Source organism: Astyanax mexicanus, chromosome 6 (genome assembly GCF_023375975.1).
Source record: "Astyanax mexicanus isolate ESR-SI-001 chromosome 6, AstMex3_surface, whole genome shotgun sequence".
Lineage (NCBI taxonomy): Eukaryota > Metazoa > Chordata > Actinopteri > Characiformes > Acestrorhamphidae > Astyanax > Astyanax mexicanus.
The window spans coordinates 2,831,944-2,856,250 of record NC_064413.1 but is presented as its reverse complement, the minus strand read 5'-3'; the positions used below and the strand labels follow the sequence as shown (position 1 = coordinate 2,856,250).

The 24,307-nt window shown below is 36.9% G+C and overlaps 1 protein-coding gene across 2 annotated transcripts; it reads right to left on the bottom strand.

Moving 5' to 3' along the window:
• Nucleotides 1–864: 864 nt before the first annotated feature.
• Nucleotides 865–20,922, bottom strand: snx27b (sorting nexin 27b). 2 transcript variants are annotated; one of them, XM_022674224.2, is made up of 13 exons: nt 20,394–20,922; nt 11,700–11,931; nt 9,915–10,107; nt 8,256–8,320; nt 6,700–6,804; nt 6,381–6,459; nt 5,645–5,808; nt 5,045–5,134; nt 4,545–4,694; nt 4,278–4,406; nt 4,120–4,179; nt 3,402–3,464; nt 865–3,013 (listed from the first exon to the last, which is right to left on the bottom strand). In XM_022674224.2, the coding sequence occupies exons 1-13, from the start codon at nt 20,741–20,743 to the stop codon at nt 2,969–2,971; spliced, it is 1,725 nt and encodes a 574-aa protein (XP_022529945.1). In that variant the 5' UTR covers nt 20,744–20,922; the 3' UTR covers nt 865–2,968. The 2 variants fall into 2 exon arrangements, with proteins under 2 accessions (XP_022529945.1, XP_049336094.1); XM_049480137.1 differs by having other exon boundaries at nt 3,407–3,464.
• Nucleotides 20,923–24,307: the final 3,385 nt, after the last annotated feature.

Below are 24,307 nucleotides of genomic sequence, written 5' to 3'. Positions count from 1 at the left end.
TCGCTGAGGGAGGCGACCCTGACTCCGCCCCCAAACGGTCAAAAACCACCCCTTTCAAAACTCGAGCGCAAAAAAATGAAATAAAAGTTCCAGAGAAAAAGAAAGAAAAAAAAAAAAAAACACCCAAGAGGAGAAAAATGAAGCTCGAGAGAGATATTCTGTTCAGCGTGCACATGATTCTCTTTTTTTGCTCTCAAGTTTCACATTTGTGCTCACGAGAAGTTAATTTACACATGCAAAATGTTAAAACACGCTGGTTAATTTTTTTCACCTGTTCTTTTCCCTCCCCGACTTTTGACATTGATGTGACGCCATAACGCTGCGACTGTTTTTACTGGAAATTTTTAAAAATGTCATCTGACTTGTGTGTCATCCACAGAAGTGTAAACTGACTTGCACTGGATAAACAAACAAACAAACAAACAAACAAACAAACAAACTGACTTGCAGATGCTTTAAAAAATAAACAGGAGCTAATGTTCTGTGAATGCTGTGGACATATTCAGTGTGAGACTTTTACAGACTTACAGATTTACAGCGACTACGGAGCCCGAAAGGGGGCGCCACTGGTTTCCCCTGAAGTTTCTGCATGATTAAATGGTTAAGATGTAAAAAAGAGTCAATCATTAGTTTGAAGTGAAAGGTTTTGATCTGTAAGGAGTCAAGCATCTTCACAGTAGTGATGAATGAAGCAAAACTAGAAGCTGAATCAGAAAAATGCATTACTCTTTATTAAAAATAAAGAGATCTACTTTTTCAGTTGTGGGGAACAGAAAAAGACAATTAAATTATATATAATATGTAATTCTAATTCACAAAAAATGATTTTTTAATAATGGAAACAGGTATTAATAGAAATATTGAGGGGGAAAAAAATGAAAAGACTCTAAAAGCTCACGTAACTGACACAACTGGACCTATATTTTCAGTTTTAGAATTTGAAATCATTGCAAATAATACAAATACTTTAACCCTTCAACCAGCCAGAATTTTTGTCAATTTTCTGCCTGCAATTACACCCCTAAAAACTTGAAAAGCATTACATTTTGAATGGTTTCATGTCTGATAAAGAACGTTACTGAAAATCATAATTGTAATTCTAATAGAAAGTATAGAAAAATGGTCTAATAAATCTGCAACGGTCAAAATATAATGTAAAAATAAAATCATAAATTTGTCTTAAATATATCTTGTATTTATAGTGAGCAGATACAGATTTTAGCTTTATTTACACTGCATATTAAACTCATAATTTCCCTTTCTGCTTTAAATCCTTGAGCTGTGAAAAAAAATTAATATTTCACCTCAACTGTGAAGAAATTATTATAAACACAAATTTACAATAAGACGCTTTTTTTTTTTTTACATCTCAACCATTTAGTTTATATAGAAATATTGAAAGTTGGTGGAACTGCCCTTTATGAACAAATTATATATATATAAAAAAAACAAACAAAAAAAGCTCACAATACGAAACAATACAGGTTCAACCTCTTCTGTCCCTCTGGAGTCTTACCTTAATTTTAGATAAAAAGAAAACGATTGTGTATTAGTTCTTTAAAATAACAAAAAAATACATACAGCACACACACACAAACTTATATATAGTTATTTCTGATTCACACAACATTCATAATACTGCTAATAGGCCATTTGTCCAGTTTTAGGGAAAGAAAAACAACAAAAAATGGCTTTGATTTAAATAAAATGCATTTAGACAATCAGATGATTCCAGAAAAAAAAAAAAAAAAGTTTGCTTGGAAGCTTAAATAATAGAACAGGAGAAGCAAAGAGAACAAAACAAACAAACAAACAAACAAATAAACAAAATACCTCCTCAAGTGTTAAACGAGTAGAAATTTGTTATTGGAAAATGGCATCTCTGTCCATTGCTCAACATAATCTTCTGTCAGCGGTCAACACTCGTCCGCTCTGCTTGTCCTGGTCGACGGTGGAGTTTTTTTTATTTTATTATATCTACATTTATGAATGAATGTCCCTCCTCTTTTTGGACACTCTCCTGTTACTTTGTGCGAATACATTCCACGGGAGCGTCTCATTTTCCCCCTGCATGGGTCTATGTACGTGTTTTCTATGCATGTTAGTGTCAGAATGAAGTAGTTAGTTCTACTAACGAGTTGTCCTGCCTTTATCCAGGCTCACATCTCCTCCTCTTCCTCTCGTTTCTCGTCTTCGTCTCCATTCAAGCTTTAAGTTTCCGTCCTGCTCCGCAATTATAGGCAAAAAACGTCAAAACAGGCAAAAGTGACCAATGTGATCGTCTCTCTTTGCAATTCTGGCTGCATGCATTGGTCACCAGGACCAATCAGAGTGCAGGGACGGAGCTTAACAGCCAATCAAACCAAAAAAAAAAAAAAAAAAAACATCTGATCTGAAGAGCCAGTCACGTTTGGAGCATCCGTTTCACCGACCAATCCAATCTCACAGCACAAATCCTTAAAGGAAAAAAGCTTAAGTCTCAATTCTCTTAAGTTTGCATTAATCTTGTCAGTTAATTTTTGTTCTCTTCTGTCGCTTCTGGAAGCTTTTCGCCTCAGAAAGAAAAGACGATTCAAGTGAGTCCAGTCTTGACTAAGGAGCTGAAGGATGGATGGATGGATGGATGAAGTCTGGAAAAAAAAATCTGTTAATTGTAGTTTCCATTATTGTCTCGTGGTTCTGAAGAAGATGTTCGCTTAAGTTTTTGTTTCCTTTTTGATTTTTTTTTTGGTTGTTTTATGAATATGAATGTGTGTGTGTGTGTATGTGTATATGTGTGTGTGTTCTTTGTTATTGGGAGGACTGTGTTGCTGAGTGCCAACCCAAACATGACTTGTGTGAGCTGGTCCTCCTGTGAGTTCATTCAGCTGTGTGTGTGTTTATATATGTGTGTATTTATATATATATATGTGTGTGTGTGTGTGTGTAGGTGTGTTGTTGTGTGTTCACTGGGCGATGAGTTTGTGTCTCAGGTGCCTCCGTCCCTTCTGTGTCTCAGCAGTTGGAAGATATTCTGCAGAACAGAAGACGACAGCTATTAAAATAAAGTAGACTGACTTTAGACTTGATAATAAAACACAGTGGATCAACACCAGCAGATAGCAGACATGTCTCTCCAAACCATCACTGATTGGTGGAATATTCACATCACTAGACCTCGAGCAGTTTGGACTGTGTGTCTCTCCACTCTTCCTCCAGACTCTGCTCCCTTGATTTACTTTAAATGAAATGTAAAATTTACTGATGATCAGTGATGGTTTGGAGAGTCATGTCTGTCATCTGCTGGTGTTGATCCACTGTGTTTTATTATCAAGTCAAAAGTCAGTGCAGTTTTGTTTTCCCACAAAATCTTTGAGAGATCAGTATGACAAAAAGTATGAAAAAGGAAGAATAGACCTTACCTTACTACACATTCCATCTTTACTACAGTTCTTATTGTCTTTATCTGTTGCCTCTTCTTCAACCTGAAAACCCAAAGCACTGTATTAATGCACACATAATTACAAACACATACTGACACACATTAGTAATATCAGCTAGCGTAATTTAATATGGTTCAAAACAGGGAAAAATAGACTTCCTGATTCTAGAAGTCATTGAAACAGGTTGGTCAAAAGTCTAATAAGAGATCACTGACCCCTGATGCAGTCAATCAAGCAAGATAATACAATAGTTTTTTTAAATGCAGTGAATAACAGTATGCTTTATGTATTATTTATTTTTCCTCAACAATCTGTCATGCATTTATTGAGAGTGACAGTTTAATTCATCAATTTAAAAAAGACCAAAAAGGGGCACAGGGTGATGGGGGTCAAGTTGCCTCTGATAGAGGTGAGACGCAGATGGTTGGATGTCAGCAGGGGGGGCGGTATTATTGACTGACTGGTCCGTATATTGTGATGTGTCTGCGTACCAAAGTACACGGAAACATCCTCCTCATCTGTAGCACAGATTAACCTAAAAGGCCCTGCAGAGGCAGAAATTACCATGCTAATGTTTTTAAAGGTTAGGAAATGTTTATAACATTTTAGGCAGGACTGGTATGTTTCATTACTTCAAAAGGAACACATTTCAGCTATTATTGGAAACAATATGGTTTAGTGTTTAGTGGCTCTTTACCTCTTTTCTCCACTTGAGCTCGCAGAAGACCCGCTCGAAGCACTCGTGCATGTAGTTAAACTGGGGATAAGAGAAGATCAGAACAATAAAATTGTTAGGGCTGTGTGTGTGTGTGTGTGTGTGTGTGTGAGAGCTAGAGTCTGGCGTGTAAAACTCACGTATGGAGTGAAGATTTTGACCCAGCGTGGTTTCTTCTCGCCTCGTGTGTACTCAAAACAGAAAGCCATGCCTTCCTCATCCGTGTCCCACCTCTGCATCTCCGCCCACTCAAACGCGATCACCTGATTCTGTGTGTGATGAACATGAACAAAGGGATTAACTGAACAGTAATCCTGCTGTTTAAGTCTTTACTAATATCTTAAATTTATTAGTCAACCGCTACACACAGACCCAGTACAGAACTACACACTCTCTCTCCTCCTCACCTCTAGAGTGCCCTCTTCTGTGCAGGCGTGCAGCTTGAAGTGGTGGATGCTTATCGCCGTGACAACATGACCTTTGCGGCGAGAATCACAGGCGCAGTGCGGAAAGATGATCTCATTGTAGCCCTCGCACGACCTCACCATACTCAAATACTACAGGGGGGAAAGGTCACACTGAGTTCATGAGAATTCTGCTGAAGTAATAAAATGCTGTATCTGTATCTACTGAAGTATTATTTTTACTACACTACTGTATTTAGATACTAAAATGCTGTATCTTTATCCACTGGAAAATTATTTTTACCTCACATCCATGTACTTAAGTACTAAAATGCTGTATCTGTATCTACTGGAGTAGTAAAATTTTACTATACTACAATTTACGGTAAACTACTAACAATACTTAGTACAAAACATGTTAAATACTTAAGTGTGGAGCTTAAAGAACACTTTAACTTCACATATAAATGTAAGTGTATATAGGACTGAACACTGAAACCCACCATAGAAATTTTCCTTTGTTCAGACAGTTTCTGGAGCTGGTATGATTTCTCTTCAGCTTTAATAAATCCCCTTTTCACATCATCCAAAGCCTGAGACAGAAGAGAGACAGAGAGAAAGAAATACAAATAGAGAAATGTATTTTACATATTTGTAGAATGTATAAAACTAACACATCCTGCGGAGAAAGCAAAGTAAAGACATTTCACCCCTCAACCTGGATACTCTTTGAGCTTCTTTTGGCCCATACAGTGAGTAGCTATTAGCACAGCAACACAGCTGAACTAACAGCTCGAACCACATGAACAGCAAACTGTTTCAGAGCACATTTCACCACCACAAAAACAACAGCAGCTGAAGTTAGAAAGCTAAAGGAATTACGCTCAGAATAAGTTTCAGCTCGCGAAAAGCTGCTCCACAGTGCAGTACTATAGCTACAGTAGTCAGCTACAGTTAATGTGGTTAACTCTAAAAAAAAATAGGTATAATAAAGAGTTTGCAAGCATGTACAGACATGACATAAAAAAAAAAAAACTAAAATCCCTCAAAGGCACAGACCCATCACCACACACACACACAAACACACATACAAATAGACTAACCTGGTGGAAGCAGTAGTTGATCGCCAGCTCGTTGTCGTTGAGCAGAATCTCCTCCTCGGTGGTGAAGAGCCATTTGCGGAGTGTTAGGCAGGTTCCTGGGACGGCCGACGTGTAATTCTGCACGTACAGCTTGTGCGGGAACTCGTTAGGAGCCAGTTTTCGCACTGATGAAGAAATGAAAGAGAAATACAAAAAAAAAAAAAAAAAAGTGACTTTCATATATAATTTCATCATAGCATCTCATCATACTATCTGCTTCATTCAATCTGAGGGTTAACTCCTCAGTGCACAACGCAGTCCTCCAGGTGGACAGTGGTTTCTGATTGAGAGTACTCAGCTGTCGCTTCTCAATGGTGTGTGTTGAGTGTGTAGTGGAATGTAATCGTAAGCGTCCTTAGAGAGTGCCTTGAGTGGCAGAAAGGCGTTATATAAGTGTAATTGTAAGTAAGTAAGCACACATGCACAATATAGCTGGAGATGTGTGTCGGAAATATCCAATTTCCAATTTAATTCAATACTGATTCATTTAGGAATGTTATTTCAATTACAACTACAGGTTTTGATTGATTATTGAATTAAATGTTGTAATTGTATAATAAACAGTCAACATAGTAATCTACAAATATTAGTTAGTTAATTATTATTATTATTATTATTATTATTATTATTGTAAATTATCAATCATTTATTATATATGTGTGTATCTGTGTGTAGAATAGGAAAGAAATGCACTTACCAAAGGAGTGGTTAATGACCTCAAACAGAGCAAAGTAACTTGCAGTAATACTGTCCATCCCGACCTTCATCACCACAGCCTGAGAGGTAAAAAAAAAAAAATATATATATATATAGAGGTGGTCAATCTACAGAACATACAGACAAAAATACTGTTCTATTTTACAGACAAATCTATGGTCACTCAACAGGTTCATTCAGTCCAAAACCAATTTGACCACCAAATCATTTTAATGCAACCTATATCGGACAACTATCTGTATGTACACTTGTTGGCACAAACAGTTCAATGTCAGTAGTGTATGTAGTTTTTACAGTACCTGATAGACCTGGTCTGTAGTGCAGTTCTTTCGCACCCGGACGGTTACTGTGGTTTTGTCTGGCATGGCTATCCTCAATTCCACATCAGAGACTCCATTATAGTTCTGAGAGAGAGAGAGAGAGAGAGAGAGAGAGAGAGGGAGGGAGGGAGAGAGATGGAGGGAGGGAGAGAGAGAGGGGGAAAGGGAGAGGGAAAGAGAGAGAGAAAGAGAGGGAGAGATGAGTGGGGAGAGCATTAAATGAGCATAAAATGAAATGTTTTGGCCAAAAAATGAAAGTTTGTTGTAGGCTTAATACCAAAAACACTGTGCATTAAAAAAAAAAAATAATAATAATAATAATTATAATATATAATTTATTTTTTTATTTATTGAACACTCAACAGAGAGCTTTTCAAAGAGCTTACTCTCCTTCATCCTCACTATTTCACTCTTCTCACTATTTCCCCTTTGGCCTACTTTAGAGCCTGCCTAAAATGTTTGTGTGTTGGACTTCTATGTCCTCTATTGCTAAATGTACATTGTTATTTGTAAGTCGCTTTATACAAAAGCGTCCACAAAATGGAATGGAATGGAATGGAATATCCTAGCAGACAAAACACACAGTTTCTCACAGTTTATAATATAAAAGTATTGTGGGGCACAGATGTAGATGATACAAAATCCCTTTTCTCTGCAGTAAAATACGTTTTTCCCATTCTGAAAAATGTGAGGGCTTTGGCGACTCCTAGAGGACACTTGTGGAAGCTGCCTGTTCTCTCCCTACTCCAGTTTTAATAGTTTTAATCAGATCTGTAACAGGAATCAAGCCAAATTCTGCAAGTTTGAAAATAGACATAATAGCTCGACAACCTTAATGAAACGAAAGGTTTAGAAAACATATACTGTTTGATATGTATTTACTAAAATATTGATTTAAAAAAGAAGTTCAGGCAAGAACTTTACATTTTTATTTTTTTATTCCTTATATTTTGACAGTTGCAGGTTTACTTCCAGTGTTTAAAATCATTTCTATAACAATTTCAATTAGGATTTTCAGTATCATTTCTTATCAAACATGAAACATTTATATGTAATTCTTGCAAAGATATAGGCGATTAATATTAGGCTGAAATTGACAAAAATGCCAGCCTGTTAAGGGGTTAAATAAATAAATTTGTTAGTCTTTAGCCATAAAACATAAAACCATAAAACAAAAAATAAACATTTCTGATAGAGTTGATAGCATTCAAAAGCAAAAGTTGATGATTAATATGATAGTAGACGATTACATTAAGTGTATTCTAAGCAGAACAGATCAGATTAGTGTACTTTAAATCTATTAGTGTCCACATGCCATTACATGTGGGCGCTTCCAGAACATTAACACCCAGAATAAAACACCACCACAGATAAAGCACCACCGGCTGACGTGATACGGAGCTAAATGGACGGCACGCTGGCTATGCCTCAAAAACAATCAGCACCCGACATAATAGAAGCACAGCATGCCACCATCTTTTCAGGCTTACTTTGATTAAGGGCACTGTATACTGCTGTGATTTAAAGTGACTTACCTCATCTGATTCAGATAAAAACTCCTGCATGATGTCACTCTCCCCAATCACTCGCACAGAACACACTGCCAACAAAAAATGACAAAAAATAAAAACAGCAGATTATTATTTCTCTCTCAAGCATTAAAATCCTTCTTAATCATCTTTTTCCATTTTATACTGTATTAAAACATAATTGGGCACCTGATAGTGCTGGGAGGTATACCGGTTCATATGGTATATCGTAGGGGAATTTAGAACTGGTATGCATGTTTTTTCTTCATACCGCCTTACCGCCACGGAGCACTGTAGAACAGCGCCACCAAAAAAGCACGCTGAGACAGCTCGCAAGGTAACGCTAGCCAGTTAGCATAACAAGCTAACACACTGGAAGCTCAGCTACACGTAGAACAGCACTTTATCCCACAGACGAGCCCAGAAACGGTCCTGAGTACAGAGAATTCTTTAACCAGGAAGTGATAAAACTCCCTAAAACAAGCTGAGAAGTAACTATAGCCCTGTTTAAATATATTAATACTGCAGCTCAAAGGATAATTTTAATACACACTGAACTGGATGTATTTGTTAATTGAAGAAAAAAGGGAATTATGGCTGATTTTAATACTGCAATGCCTCTGATTGTACTTAAATTTAAAATATGTCGTTTTGTAAAGGAAGCAAAGTTAAAGTGTTAAAATTAAGTGCATCTTTTTTACGGTCTATTGTTTACATCCTTCAGCTGATTTTCTGATAATAAAGTTTGATTTATTTTATATATTGTGTAATTCACACAATATGGGACAAAATAAACCTAATAGTAATAAAAGCCTTAAATTAAATTAAAGCCTTAGTGCTTTATATTATATGTACTCCTAAAAGTATAGTAAGACACAAACCTATATAAAAGTCCAGTCATGCAAAAAATTATGAATCAATAATAATAATAATAAAATTCTGTGATATACATTTTTGGTCATACCGCCCAGCACAAGTACGATTATTTGATTTTTTTTTTTACTGAAATATTTTCATTTAGATTTACTAGTGCATCTCATAAAATACTGATTTATTTCAGTAATTCAGTTCAAAATGTGAAACTTATATATTATATAGATGTATTACACACAAAACGATCCATTTTAAGCATTTTATTTCTTTAGTTGTTGATTATTATTGCTTACAGCCAATAACACTACCCCAAAAAATCAGTGTCTCAAAATTTTTTAATATTATATAAGACCAACTCATATAATGTGCAATCCCTGCTGGAAAATGAAATCTGCACCTCCATAAAAGTTGTCATCAGAGGGAAGTATGAAGTGCTGTAAGATTTTCTGGGAAAACAAAACTGCACTGACTTTAGACTTAATTTAACACTGAACTCTGACGAAAGAGCTTTAAAAATATGTTTTATGCACCCAAAGATATCAAAAAAGTGATGAACTCCTGTGATTGTCCCTCACCCTCCAATCATAGTTATGCAAAAGCTTTGATAGGTGTGATTGAGTAAGTTTCCAGTTGTCAGTGAAAGTAGCAATAAAAGTACTTTTATTTAGTTAGTCTTTAACCTGGTCTATAAACCAATACATGGTACTTTGTGCTCTGGTAGCTCGACTAGCACAATAATAAAACCAGGTGAGGCACACTGTATGTGTACAGGATCCTCTGTACGCGTCTCACCTCTTTCCAGATATTCCTCCAGGCCTCTCCGGCGAGCGTCCAGCTGCTGCTCAGACAGAGAGAAGGGCCATTTTCCTGGCAGCTTGGGGAACGTGAAGGTGGCGAACTCTCTCTTCAGGTTTTGATGAAGGATGGCGAACTCCCGATAGCGCTTAGAGCACAGCTGCCTGCCGGCCATGTATACATTATACACCTAAACCAAACACAGATATACAGAACTGAGCGAGAAGGACAAGAAAAATGCAAAGATAACATACAGACAATTATAATAACTTCTACATTTATTTATTATATACATACTGTCAGATTTTTTTTAAATTAAATATTAGGGGTTTCCCAGACAGAAATAAACCTTAATCTTAGAATCAACAGCTTTTTGCATGAAGATTTCCTACCGAAAAATTTTTTTTTTAACCCTTTCATGCAAAGAGGTCACTACAGTGTACAGCTGTTTAAAGTGTTTTTTTCTCTATATATGCATCATCCTTTACCAAAAAATTCTATTGGTTGGTCATTGTGCCGACAGACAGGGAGAAACACCAAACACCTTGGCTATTTCTGTTTCTCTTTTAATTAAAAAAATATATATAATTACATCAAATAACATCTAAGGTGACATGTTATGTAAAGATTTTCATTTTTTTTATTTTGAACTGCTTGAATTTTTGCACCAGGAGTAAAGGAATAAAGTTATCCAAAAGCAGTGTGTAAGACTGGTGGAGGGAAAACATGCCAAGATGCATGAAAACTGTGATTAAAACTCGGGATTTTTAACCAAATATTGATTTCTGAACTCTTCATTTGTTATTACCGCCATTTCTCATTTTCTGCAAATAAATACTTTAAATTACTTTTTTTTTTTTTTGAATTTGGGAGAAACGTTAAGGTTAAGGTCAGCATTAAATATTTATTTATCGAATAAAGATAGAATATATATTTTTTTCAAACCTTGTTTTACATCCCTAAGGATGTATAAAACACTTAGTAAAAAAATCCTGACTGAGTTTATTATAATTTATGCATGAGAGGGATATATATAGTCTATAATTGCTTGATCCCTGTAGGAAAAAAAAAGTCCTATAGGAAGTTTTGAACTAAAATCTAGTGGATGTACTGCTAAACATTTATGCCAATATAAAAGAGCATTTAGAAGTATGTGGGCATTTTTGCTTACAAATGTTCAACAATGATTTTTTCATACACAGGAATAAACAAGACTTATAATAAAAAAATGAGATAATTATTTGCCTTTATTTACCTCATCAAATTTAAGTCATGCCCAAAATCTATATTTGAGCTCTGCTATGAATAGGATCTAAAAATATTGCCAATTATTTAATCTTCATGATTGGGCTTCATGCTTGAACTACAATGATTTCCATTTGTGATTAAGACACACAAGTCCACATAAGTCAAATGTTCTACATCGATTTCACAGGAATGAGAAAAAAAAAACGTTTTAGATTAAAATTTACACAAAATAACCCTTTTCCTGTTTGTTCGATATCTATTAAAGAAAGAATCGCACTGCAAAAATCTAAATGAAATAAGTGAAATCATAATTTTTTTTTGTCTTACTAAAAACATTGTAAGTGTAATATTGTTTTACTTATTTAAGGAATAATGATCTTATTCAGTCTTACTTAGAAATTTAGCCTTATTTTAAGAAAAAAAAAGAAAAGAAAAGGTTTGATTATGGCGAGAACGTGATCCAGACGCCCTTAAACTACCCTTTTCCTAAAATGATAACATTTACAATGCAAACTTTATTCAAATCCATCTCACCACAAATTTCTCTCCATTCTGCTCCACATGTTTGTAGGTAGGCACAGAAATGGGCACGGCCTGTTTGTCGCTGTAGTCATAGCAGGACTGGGCAGAACCGTCATCTCCGGGGTCCAGACTGTCCGTCTCCGGCTGCGGTACCGACAGAACGGCCAGCACCAGCTCCCTCTCCCCGGCTCGGATCAGATCCACCACCTGCTTATGGGTGGCTCCTTCCACATTCACCCCATTTCTGCAGAGGGAGAGACATAGGAAGCTTAATGAAGAGTTTAAGACATGTTTATTAAAGGAGTATATGCTACAGTAGGAGTACATCACTGCAGACAATGAACAATCCTGTCTGAAACTGTCTGTGACCCACATTTAAGAGCTCAGAAGGCCTAGCAGTAGATCTACAGGGGTTGGACAATGAAACTAAAACACCTGTAATTTTAGTGTGGGATTTTAGGTTTCATGGCTAAATTGGAGCAGCCTGGTGTTCAGTCTTCATTAATTGCACATTGCAGCAGTAAGAGCAGAGTGTGAAGATTCAATTAGCAGGGTAAGAGCACAGTTCTGCTCTAAATATTGCAATGCACACAACATTATGGGTGACATACCAGAGTTCAAAAGAGGACAAATTGTTGGTGCACGTCTTGCTGGAGCATCTGTGACCAAGACAGCAAGTCTTTGTGATGCATCAAGAGCCACGGTATCCAGGGTAATGTCAGCACACCACCAAGAAGGACCAACCACATCCAACAGGATTAACTGTGGACGCTGTAAGAGGAAGCTGTCTGAAAGGGATGTTCGGGTGCTAACTCGGATTGTATCCAAAAAACATAAAACCACGGCTGATCAAATCACGAATTCAGAATTCAATCTGCACCTCAACTCTCCTGTTTCCACCAGAACTGTCCGTCACCACAATCAATTATTGTGGTCTAAAACCAGGTGTTTTATTTTTTCAGTTTTATTGTCCAACCCCTGCAGCTCTATATTGAAGGGATTTACAGCTGATCTCTCATTTCTTGTCCTTCAGTTTAGTTTAGTGTCCTGCAGCTTTGTGTCAAAAACAGGAGTAAAATCCCACTTTATACTAAAGTTTACCCCTGACTAATAAAAATACAAAATAATTATCGTGTTGCTGTTCTCCCTGAAACGTTTCTATCATGCCTAATTCCTAAATAACTGTAAAAGACACACTAGAGTAAGTCTAATAGGAGTCACTTTCATTAGTATAGCATACATGATTTAGACTAGCTGACCAGATGCTTTGGTGCTACTATATTACTACTCTAATGTCTCGTTTAGACTCCCTTTATGTGCAAAAATGAATAAATCCACATTGTAATGGTCAGCAATGTCCTTTTAAGTGTTCCCTCAGCTTCCATCTTTGTCAAGCTGCTGAACAGTTATCTCCACTTGTTAACGACCAGCTGCTTATCGCTTTAAACTGGGAAAGAACAAAAGTATCTATCAGTATCTATAAACAGTTTGTGTTGCATTTGCAACAAGTGTGATTTTTTTTTGGCTTGTTATAGCACAATCAGGGGAACTTTTCCTTGACTCCCACCTCCCCACTCTTGGCATAACCAACAAGCTGATTGGCTGTTGGGTTTTTGAAGGGTGGGCCAACTTCTGTAAATGCACACCAGTCACCAATTAAGAATCATATTGCACTCAGTGGGTGGTATCCTTATTAATAAGGTCTCTGGTGTCAATGCCCACATACACTTAAGCAGTGTTTATGGGTAGACTGGCTTTATTACTTCCATTGGTAATGTTCCATTCTATTTAAATCAGACAAAATGTATGAAGAGTACAGACAAAATGCTTCTTCAATATCGATTTCCATATTCAGGATTGAGGAACTATATGGCATCATCAAAAATGTGATAGTAACAGCAGCCCACCACATTGTGGTGCCTTTCTTCTGTCAGCCAAGAACAGAAAGCTGAGGCTGCAGTGTGGCCAGGTACACCAACACTGGATCATTATACACATGCTATTAATGCCTTAATATTCCCAAAAAATATACATGAAATTAATTATTCAACTATTTAGTCAAACATCAAATGTGCTTTTTCTTTGGTATTTTCAGTTGCCAAATATTTGGTGCATCCCTATTTACGAATGACGGAGATAATAGCGCTATCTCCCTGAATTGAATTCTTGCAGGGTGCAATGTATGAATATAAAATGCATGGTGTGTATGATGCATGATTTGAAATACTAGAGTATAATTTTGTTTGATTTTTAATAAATAAAAAAATATATATACAAATCATAGGCAAACATGGCCGTACCATCAACCAAATCAATTTGCTGTTTTAAACATATTAAAATTGTACAAAGCATAAATACTGGCCTCCACTGAAGTATTGACTCTGCATTTATATTTGATTATATTGCCTAAACCTTCCTCCAAACAGATCTTTACACAATGAGGGCAAAGAGCCATATTCCCAAGAGTGAAGCGATGTCAGCTAATACGCATGCATCAGCAGCAAGATCATCAGAGCAGAGTCCTTAAGAGTTACTCAACAGCAATCAGAGCCTTTACACACACACACACACACACACACACACACACACACACACACACACACACACACACACACACACACATACACACACACACACATACACACACACACACACACACACACACACACTCACATACGTACACACAGTTTCAGAAAAGCTGAATCAACAAGATGTCCCCTCCACACCACCTCTTCATTTAGCATTCATTATAGGCTGGTTAATGTTTTACACCAAGCCACTGTTACGCAATACAGCAAGCCGGTGTATTGTAGTGTGTCCTTCACACTGTCCATAACTCAGCTCCGAATTACTGCCTTTTTACCAGGTCATCACTTAGGACACTTCTTCAAATAAATCTGGTTTATTTGGTCATATGATCATTACATGTAGGTTAATCTCATTCACTGATTTGGCACTGTACAGTCCCATGAACATTAATGGCAAAGCTAGATTACTGATTAGCAAGCTAGTTACATTATTATAATATTATTCAAAGCTTTAGAGAACAAAAAAAGTAATTAAATAAAAACAAGAAGTATTAAAAAAAAAACTTTAATTGTACTGTTGGCGTTCCCCTGGGCTCAGCTACTGGCCCACTGCTGTTCTCCAGATACTCTACATCAATAGGTCCTGCAATCAGCTCTGGAATTTAGCTATCCAATCTTGACTCTTCCTTCAATTATGTTGTTGCCCAAAAACTCATCATTTTAACACCCTGGGTTGCCAGGTATAGAACACAACAGCAAACAAACACACTGCTGTAGACCTGGAAGCTAACAAGCAAACAGCATCAAGGCTGGAGCAGTACTAACATTAGCCACTAACTGCAGTGCTTGCTCTTTCTCTGTTCAGAGGTGAGTATTACTGGCCTATAGCCTGCTGCTAACCCTGTCTAGCACTGCTGGAGCACCATTAGCCTTAGCTACTATCTATCTATCTTTCGATGTTCAGAGGAGAGTATATCAGACTGTACGATATGCTGCTGCACCGAGCCTTAGTGGAAATCTGAAAAAGTAGGCTTACTGTCTTTACTCACCAAAATAAACAGTTTTCAGGAGAGAAATCTGTGTAGATTAATATCCAGCACACGTTTGACTTTGGAAGAATTGTTATTATATATATATTTTTTTTAAGAATTACAGTTTTGTTTACTTAACTAGCTTTATGTAACTTAGTCACCACCCTGTGGTGAGACCTGCTGAATTAGAGGGGTAACATGGTGACACCCCTCCCTGTTCCTTACTTGTGTCGCATAATGCGCCTTATAATTCAATGAGCCCAAAGTATAAAAATAGACCAGAAAATGTATTTATTTATTTATAGTGTAAAGACTGGTGTTAGACTGTTGTTCATTTACTGCGGTGTTGTGTTGGAACCACAACCACTACAGAGCAGTGTTGTACTCTGTCTTTAGATCCCACTGTTCTTTAAAGCACAATAAGTCCTCACATATAGGAGGAAAGAAGAAGAATAAAGGTAACCATAGCAAAGCAGCATGTAGGACATCAGGAACAACAGGTCCACAGCAATACCTGGGGAAAAAAATCCCAAAAGGGAGCTACTTTATGTTCCAGAACGAAAGAAAAAAAAGGAACGAAAAACAGCAAAGTAAACAGCAAACAAGAGAAAATTCAATATACACCTGTTTGAGGTAGCACTACACATGCTGCTGCTGCTGCTGCTAGTCCGTCACAAAAGCCATAATCAGATAATCAGACAAACTGAACTGAGGTGGTATACTGTACGTGGAAAGCAGGTGGGGGATTTCAGCAAGCCTCCTCAGGAGGAGCCAAGGAATGAGTCTACAGTTAAACAGCATTTTTATAAGAAGTGGAAAGGAGCTGACGATGGCGAGATACAAGCCTGGCTAGTTTTCAACAAGAGCAAGCAGTCAATGCTTTGCTTCTGCCAGCAGCAAGACGAACAGCTTTATTGTGGAGACAAAAAAATGCAGCTTAGGAAAGTTACAAGAAGGGGATCTGCACCATTTAAAGGACCAATAAGGATTATATTTACCGTAGAAACATCATATATTAAATTTATTTTAACAGGACTTCTCCCATCACTAGTAATGCCACTACATCAGGAGGTTGAAGGCTAGCTAATGCCTCCTCAGTCACATGTGAAGTCAAACTCCGCCTCTTTTTGAACTTTACTGCTCGAAGGAAAGCACAGCGACTCGGTTCTGATACATCAGCTCACAGACGCAGCCTTGTGCTGATCCACATCACCCTTGGAGTGATGAGGAAAAAGAATGCAATCTACTGTACCCACCCAGAGAGAGCAAGGCCAACTGTGCGCTCTCAGGGCTCTGGCAGCTGATGGCAAGCTACATGACCCGGAGTCGAACCACTGATCTCCCAATCTGATGGCAGCGCTTTTACTTTTACAAAATTGCCTTCAAAAACACATTTAAACATACATATGCATGCAAAGTGAATTTAGGAGCAATTTTCTTTAGGAAACTGAGGAGGAACATGAGAACTACATGTATAAAAGTTAGAACAATAAAATTAAATATCAAAACTGCACACAATTAAATAAATAAGGCCACAAAATTAGATATAGTTTACTTCTCTGCATATCTCTGCATTTGAAGTACACATTAGCAAGAAACTCTTAAAAGGAAAATCCTTCCACTGGTCAGACAACTTTTTACAAACTTTTCACACCCCTACACTGCAGACAAAGTTATAAAATACGATAACTCGCAGCAAGCACACAGGAAAGGGCAGGTGCTGAAATTATATGCACAGATATGCAAGTTCCCACAAACGCTTCACCAGTTCAACCCCAGAAAACATCACCTGAACTGAGCCGGCCTGCCTAAACACAGCTTTTGTCGCTTTCTGAATCCTGCTGAGCCAGCAGTTACACTCAGCTTCCACTGCACCTGTGTACCTGTGAGAATATAGTCTCCTAACTGTGGGACCTCCAGCTACCACCCCCTCATACTGCCCGTCAGGCTGCTCTGCAGTAGCCACATTTACACACATTTTTCTTTAATATGGCACAAAAAAACGAGGTGTTTGGACATCCTGGAGCTGAATTATGCAGCAGCAGAGCAGTTCCACAGTGTGGCAAACGTCACACGAACAGTGCTGATGTAACACCTTACAGCCGACAACTTCAGCATATTCCCTTCTAACCAGCACTTGTGCTATTCGCACAAATATCTGACTCAAGGGAGGCTCCGTTCTGGAAAAAGGACCGAGCTTAGTCATTCTTGTGGCATGTCCCAGGACACAGGACTCCAGTGTTTGTGGGGTGGCATGCACGTAAACAAGCTGTTTGAGTGAGATATTCTGAAACTCTGAAATTTCTGAAAATTATCCTTCTAGCACACTTAGGGAGGGGGATATGGCCCTAAAATGTCATTGTGATATTTAAGGGTATTTCTGAAATAGCTATATTCTTGACCATATGACAAAACACTGAAAAAATATATATATAGAATATAATCATATTGCTTAGCTCTACATGCAATAAAATAAATACCACAATACTCTAGAATAAACTTTAGTTTTAGCTAATACATGCACATATAAACTGTGAATATAAACAACTATACAAAAATACTGTTAAAGATTCACAGTAAATAGCTAAACTAATAATATATAGTATAGAGCTGTTATGAACATATATATATATTTTACATTGTTTTAAAAATGATTAAATAACTAATGATATTCTTCCGATAAGTCAACGATTATTTCTATCATGTCTTCAATTCTAATTAAAATAATAATAATAATGATCTATGAATCATTCATATGATAGATAAACTGATAGACTGATAGATTAATCACCTCTATTTATAGCAAAATACATGCAATCCGTTCTAGTGTGTATTAGCCTTGAGCTGAAGCTGGTACTGATGCTGGTAGCCTCTATATCCTGCCTCTGATGCAACAGAAACACAGACCCTCACCATGGCAACCTGTGCTAGCATCACTGAGGTGCCCCTGTGAATATTAACAGGTATGCATGGCGATCTCGCACAGAATGACGCCAATTACGGATAGACTGGACTGGACTGAAAAAAACTCACGTTATGAAACCTTTAGAAACACATTTCAGTTATATATACAGTTATATATTTGGTCATTTGTCATTTAACTCTTTGCTTAACAACATCAGGCATGCCACAGGAAATATTCCTGATAAACATCCCTAAACAGTCCTACATCAGGCCTACATCTGCGCCGGCCTCGGGTGTGATAAAGAAGCCTGTAGCTGCATTAGGTCAGCAAAGAAGCAAAGATGATAAAGAAAGAGAGAGGTTGTCTGCTCACGGTGCTGCTGTATGTGACCAGAATCGGCAATGAACACAGGCCTTCAAACACAAGCCTCCTTTTCATAGGGACGAGGCGGCTATTCAAACAGCTGTATCTGACTTGCAAAGATAGCTGACTAGCATTATTCAGGAAATGTAGTGCTACCTTTAATGGCTAGGTTGTTCCATCCAGGTCTTCTTTAGTATAAAGCAAATCATATATATGAATGATATTGATAATGAGGGTTGGAGAGCTCTGCTTTACAACAACTAGACAAGACCCTGCCAAATAAAAATTCAGCTCAGGACCAACTGGACCAACTATTGATGGTGGCTGGCTTTTTTTTTTTGGATAACTTTAACTGGTATTTGATGGTGAAGGTGGTTGAAAAGCTAAATCTAAATCTAAACATATTCTATGCTGGTAAGCAAGCTGGTTAACCAGCTCTTGACCAGCAAAGCACATTCTGGTTGACCAGCCTGGGCTTGGTTGTCGACCAGCTTGGTCACACTGGTCATTAAGCTTGACCAGATGGATCATACTTGTTAACCAGCTAAACCATCAAACTCAAACAAGAACATCATGTGTACTTGTCAACATTTGAAGCGGTCAGCAAGCTTGAGCTGCCTTTGCTGTTTTTTAAACAGAGGAAATGAACTAATCTTGGTTGGGTTTGTTTGGTTGTCAGTTTAACTAGATATATGGGATATTCTGAAATTTGTTTTTTTTATGTTTATTTAGGGGTTAAAAGTTGCTTGGAGGGAAACTTAACTAAAGCGCTGTAAACTAATTAGCCAACTAGCAATGTTGACTAATAAGCTAGTTAGGTAGTTAGGTTAAAAGCTGGCTAGCTCGCCTAATCCTTTAGCTTTTAGACAGCTAGCTATTTAGCAATGAAGCTAATTTGCTAAGATAGCTATACATGGATTTGGAGGCTTATAAAATGTAAATTACAGCCACAAACACCCAGCAAATTAAGTAACTATCTTAGCTAAAGTATTTTACATTTTTAACATGCCTTTATATGTTGTCATATTTTATGTGTGTGTGTTTAAAAAGGGGGTTATTTAGTTAGCTAAAACATAACTAAAATCACTGTGTACTGGGTTTTAAATAAATCAGCTAAGGTTGGCTAAGTTAACTAGCTAGCAATACTGGCTATTTAGCTAGGTTAGCTAACTAGCTAGAAACCCTAGTATTATCCTTTCGCTTTTAGGCAGCTATGGAGCTAGTTAGCTACCTAGCTCATTAGCTATGAAGCTAATATGCTAATCTAGCTATCCATGGATTTGGAGGCTTATAAATACAAAATACAGCCACCAACAACAAACAGCAAATTAGCTAGTTAGCTTAGCTAAAACAATTTTAATAAAATAACAGCTTAAGGTCTGGTCACAGTCTTGCTTCTCTAGTTAGCTGTTAGCTGACTTAGCCAGCTGCATACAGGCTTGAATAGTAACACTATTTAAAAAAAACATGCGTTTAAATGTTATATTTTGTGTGTAGGTGTAAAGTTTTTGAAGGGGTAGTTTGGGGATTTAAACGCTAGCTAAATAGCTAGATAAACTAAACTGGCTAGCAAAACTGGCTAATTAGCTAGATTAGCTAACTAGCTAGCTAGCTTTATCCTTTCGCTTTCAGGCAGCTATGGAGCTAGTTAGCTAGCCAGCTCATTAGCTATGAAGCTAATTGGCTAAGCTAGCTATTCCTGGATTTAAATGCTTATAAAACGTACAAAAAATAAATAGCAAGCTAATACTCTGTTTACAGTTTAGCATCTCAATGTAACCGCTAGCCGAGTTAGCTAGCGCTGGCTACATAACAACACCATAAGTAAATGGAGCAAATTAGCCGTTAGCTCGCTAGCTAGGTTAGCTAGCTAACTTACACTTCCAGGATCCGGTCTCCCTTAGAGATCCCGGCTCTGTCCGCCGCGCCGCCCGGCAGAACAGCGCTGACGTGCTGCAGAGGCGCGTACAGCTCCCCGTTAATGCTCCTCAACTGCCCCCCTTCGCTCACTTGTCCCCGCACGTTGAAGCCGTAGCCCGAGTCCGACTTGACGATACGGACCAGCCGCGGGCCCGAGGCGACCGTGGCGGCCGGCGTCAACGGCGGCGGTGCTGGTGCGTGACCGCCGGTGACAGACCCGTCGTTGCAGGAGGAGCCGCCGCCGCGAGAGGTCGAGTGGATCGCCGACGGAGCGGCCGAGCGAATGTCGTCTCCGTCCACATCTGCCATGATCTGGGAATAAAAACGCTTCCTCTAACAGTTTGTATCCCCTCGTTTCCCCGGCGTGCGGTTTAGGAGCCGTAGCGGCACATCGGCTGTCCGCAAGCGTCAGCTCCGACACGGAGAAACACACGGCACGAAACCGCCCCCATCACGAGGCAAGCGGCTCGCTCTGTTTTCACCCCGAGAGCGTTTCCTCCCTCCGGAACCACAACAGAATAAAAGCTGCACCCCGCCCGGGACCTGCGGAGACACCCGGCACCGCGCAGCTCAGAGCTCAGCTCGGCTTCACTTGAACAACTATTAGCTAAAAAAAAGAATATAAAAAAAATAGAAAACTGTTCGTTAAACTTCATTTTTTAAATTTTGTCCATTAAATATAGTAAAAAAAAAAAAAAAAAAAAGATTTTCATAAATTTCGCCAATTTTAAATTTAAGTTTTTAATAAAATAAATAAAAAATAAATAAATAAAGAAAACATTGAATCAAAAGCTGTGTCCAAACATTTGACTGATATATATATAGATTAATAGATTGTTCAAGCATGATAGAAAATTGGTTGTAAATAAGCCATGGCTATGCCTTAATGATCTTGTTCCCACACCTTAGAATCTCATTCCCTAGCTTTAATAAACTGTGGCCATTCCTTGTTTATTTTGTTCCCACTTCTTAATTACCTCGTTCCCACACTGTAATAAGTCATGGCCATGTGCTATTTTCTTTTAACATGATGTCACCTTTTCTGACTCATGTAAACTCGGAGTTTTTTTTATTATTTAAATCCCCAAGTGGATGTAAATGTATTGATAACTGACCAAATCTGATTTTTCTGCAGATTATTCTTTCTTATTCTTCTAGATTATTAAGTACTTAAAAAAAAACACTTTTAAAGTTGAGTTACAACCAGCTCATCTGATGCCACTTTTGCTTCAATTAAAAATAAACAACAACATTAGGCTTTTCAAGTCTACTGCTTTAGACTTGCCAGTATCTTTAGATCAAGTGAAAAGAAAAAAAATCCAATTCAGTGCAAAACAGAATCACCACATGATGGAGACATTTATCTGTATAACAAACAAGAGCCAGGCCAACTGAACCTGGTTACGGAAAGTTTGTCTAATATGCCTGACTAAAATGTCCTTAAAGTATAGGGGTGAATGGAGCTAAACAACTTAAAAAAAAACACAATTTGTCCATTTATCATAGAAAGTAGAATAAAGCATTTCTTCAAACGTGTTTACTACGCCTAATGTCTCCAAAACGCCATGTTCAAGGTACAGTTACCATAAACCATGCAGTAAAAGTACTAGAAACTAATGTACTTTTTTGAGAATTTAAAGCAACAAAACTGGAGAACCAGAAGTAAACTAAGGAAGTAGACACGCTGATGGAGGATACCAGTGATTCTACATTGGATTATTTATAATCTGTTAACAACACTGATAAATTTGATCTGATTACAGCCATCTGAAATGCAGTTTCTGCTGCATCCAGCCTCGTGATGGTTCCTGGATATTAAACTAGCAATGCCTGGGGTAGGTACAAAATCTCCTCAGGCCTGTGTGGCCTTTTTAATGTTTAATGTTTTTAAAGTTAAGTTTAAAGTTAAAGTTGAAGTATATTACTTTATTGTACTTAAAACATTTAAAAAAAAGGTCTAAGTATGCTGTAAATATACTAACATATTTATGTACTAACTTAAAATATATTTTTTTACAAGTACATTAATGTTATGCTTTCATCAAATGTTTAAAAGTAAACTTTGATCATACTTAAAAAAAATAGACCACTAAGAAGTACACTTTTATTGTACATTTTTAGTAAAGTGTGTTAAAAACAGCTGTTACTGTATTTAATTTAAAGTCCAATGTAAAATGTAACTTTTTAGAAAGTAAAGTGAATTTATAAACTACATTTATTAAATGTCAAGTAAATTTATAACACGCTAAAATTGTAGTACAGTGTATTTAAATATATTTTATACCCAACGAAAGTGTACTAGAAGTGTGCTCCTTACAAAGGACAGGAACAAGAAGCATATATATTTGTACTCTAATGTAAATCCCATATATTTAACATCAGTTCTTAGTACATTTCTAATATACCTGGTGTATAATAGTAATAGTGATACAGTTGTAATACTCATAAATTACATATATTATAATTGTACTGTAGGCATATTTAAAAGAATATGGGGTTACAAAAATGAAGTAGTTTAAATGTTTAAATGTTCCTTAGGTATATTAAAAATAGTTCCATTTTAGTACAGTTAGGTACACTTAGCACAATTTAAATAAGACTTTTGTACTATTTTTATTCTGTAATTGAAGTTTAATAATTTTAGCACTTTTTAAATAAAATGATTAATAATAATAATGTGGCTACAAGACCACTTTTTAGTGCACTATATCATAATAATGCTTAGTATACTTTAATCTACTTTTTATTCACTATAGGGAAAACTACATTGGCTCAAATCTGTAATAGAAATTACTTTCGACTGTAAGTCACTATGGATTAAACCTGAATTAAATCTACACACTTCATTTGCCTCTCATTTGTTTAATTTCAAATCCAATAGGGTGGCATGTTAAACCAAAAATGTTGAAGATTGTGTCACTGCTTAAATATTTTTGGGCCTAAATGTAATTAGTTCATTGTTTCTTAAGTCATTAACTCTAAAACGCTTTCTCTTTCACTGTGATTTTCATTGTGTTGCTGCTGTCTCAGGTCCATGGGACTTTGGGGAGCTTCAGGGCGATGATCATTGATGTCATTAATGTTATGGTTGATTTCCCCTACTCCCATCTACACTCTAAAAAACAGAGGTACGATACGAGTACTTTTTTGTACTCAAAGGTACATTCTTTGTAATTGTACCCTCAATGGTACAATATTGGTCTTTACAGGGTCAGATTTGTTCCCTTTGAAGTACAAAGTCATTTCTAACAGCAGTAAGTACAAATTTGTACCATTTAACCTGCAGCCAAAGGGTACATTCAGTATTCTGTATCACTGCACTAATAAACAATATATAATTTAATTGCACATTTTTCATTTGAAAGCCAGATAATTTTAGATCATCAAGTTCTTGACACATATTTAGTTGATGATAATGTTTATAATCTTTATAATCTTTACTGGCACAAAAATATGGGTACAAAAAAGGACTTTTACTGAAAGGTACTTTTTTGTACCTCAATATAAGGTACAGCCCCAGCGACAAGCTTTGTACTCTTTTAGGTACAAATCTGTACTTACTTTTCTTAGTGTGTATGGTCCCAGGAATGGGTGGACCAAAGACCAAGTTCCCAGCATTATTATTATTATTATTATTATTATTATTATTATTATTATTGTTAGAACATTAATTGTTTTTATTTTATTTTATTTTATGTGATATGTATGTGTAGATTGTAAAGTTAAAAAAAGGTTCCAAAACATACATGTATACAGTGTATACCCAACGCTAGTGATGGCGTTACAAATTTTAATTTTATTAATTTATTAATGTATCTCTCCGCTAACACACATATAAATAAATACATGCAAGAATGACCACAAAACAGGCAC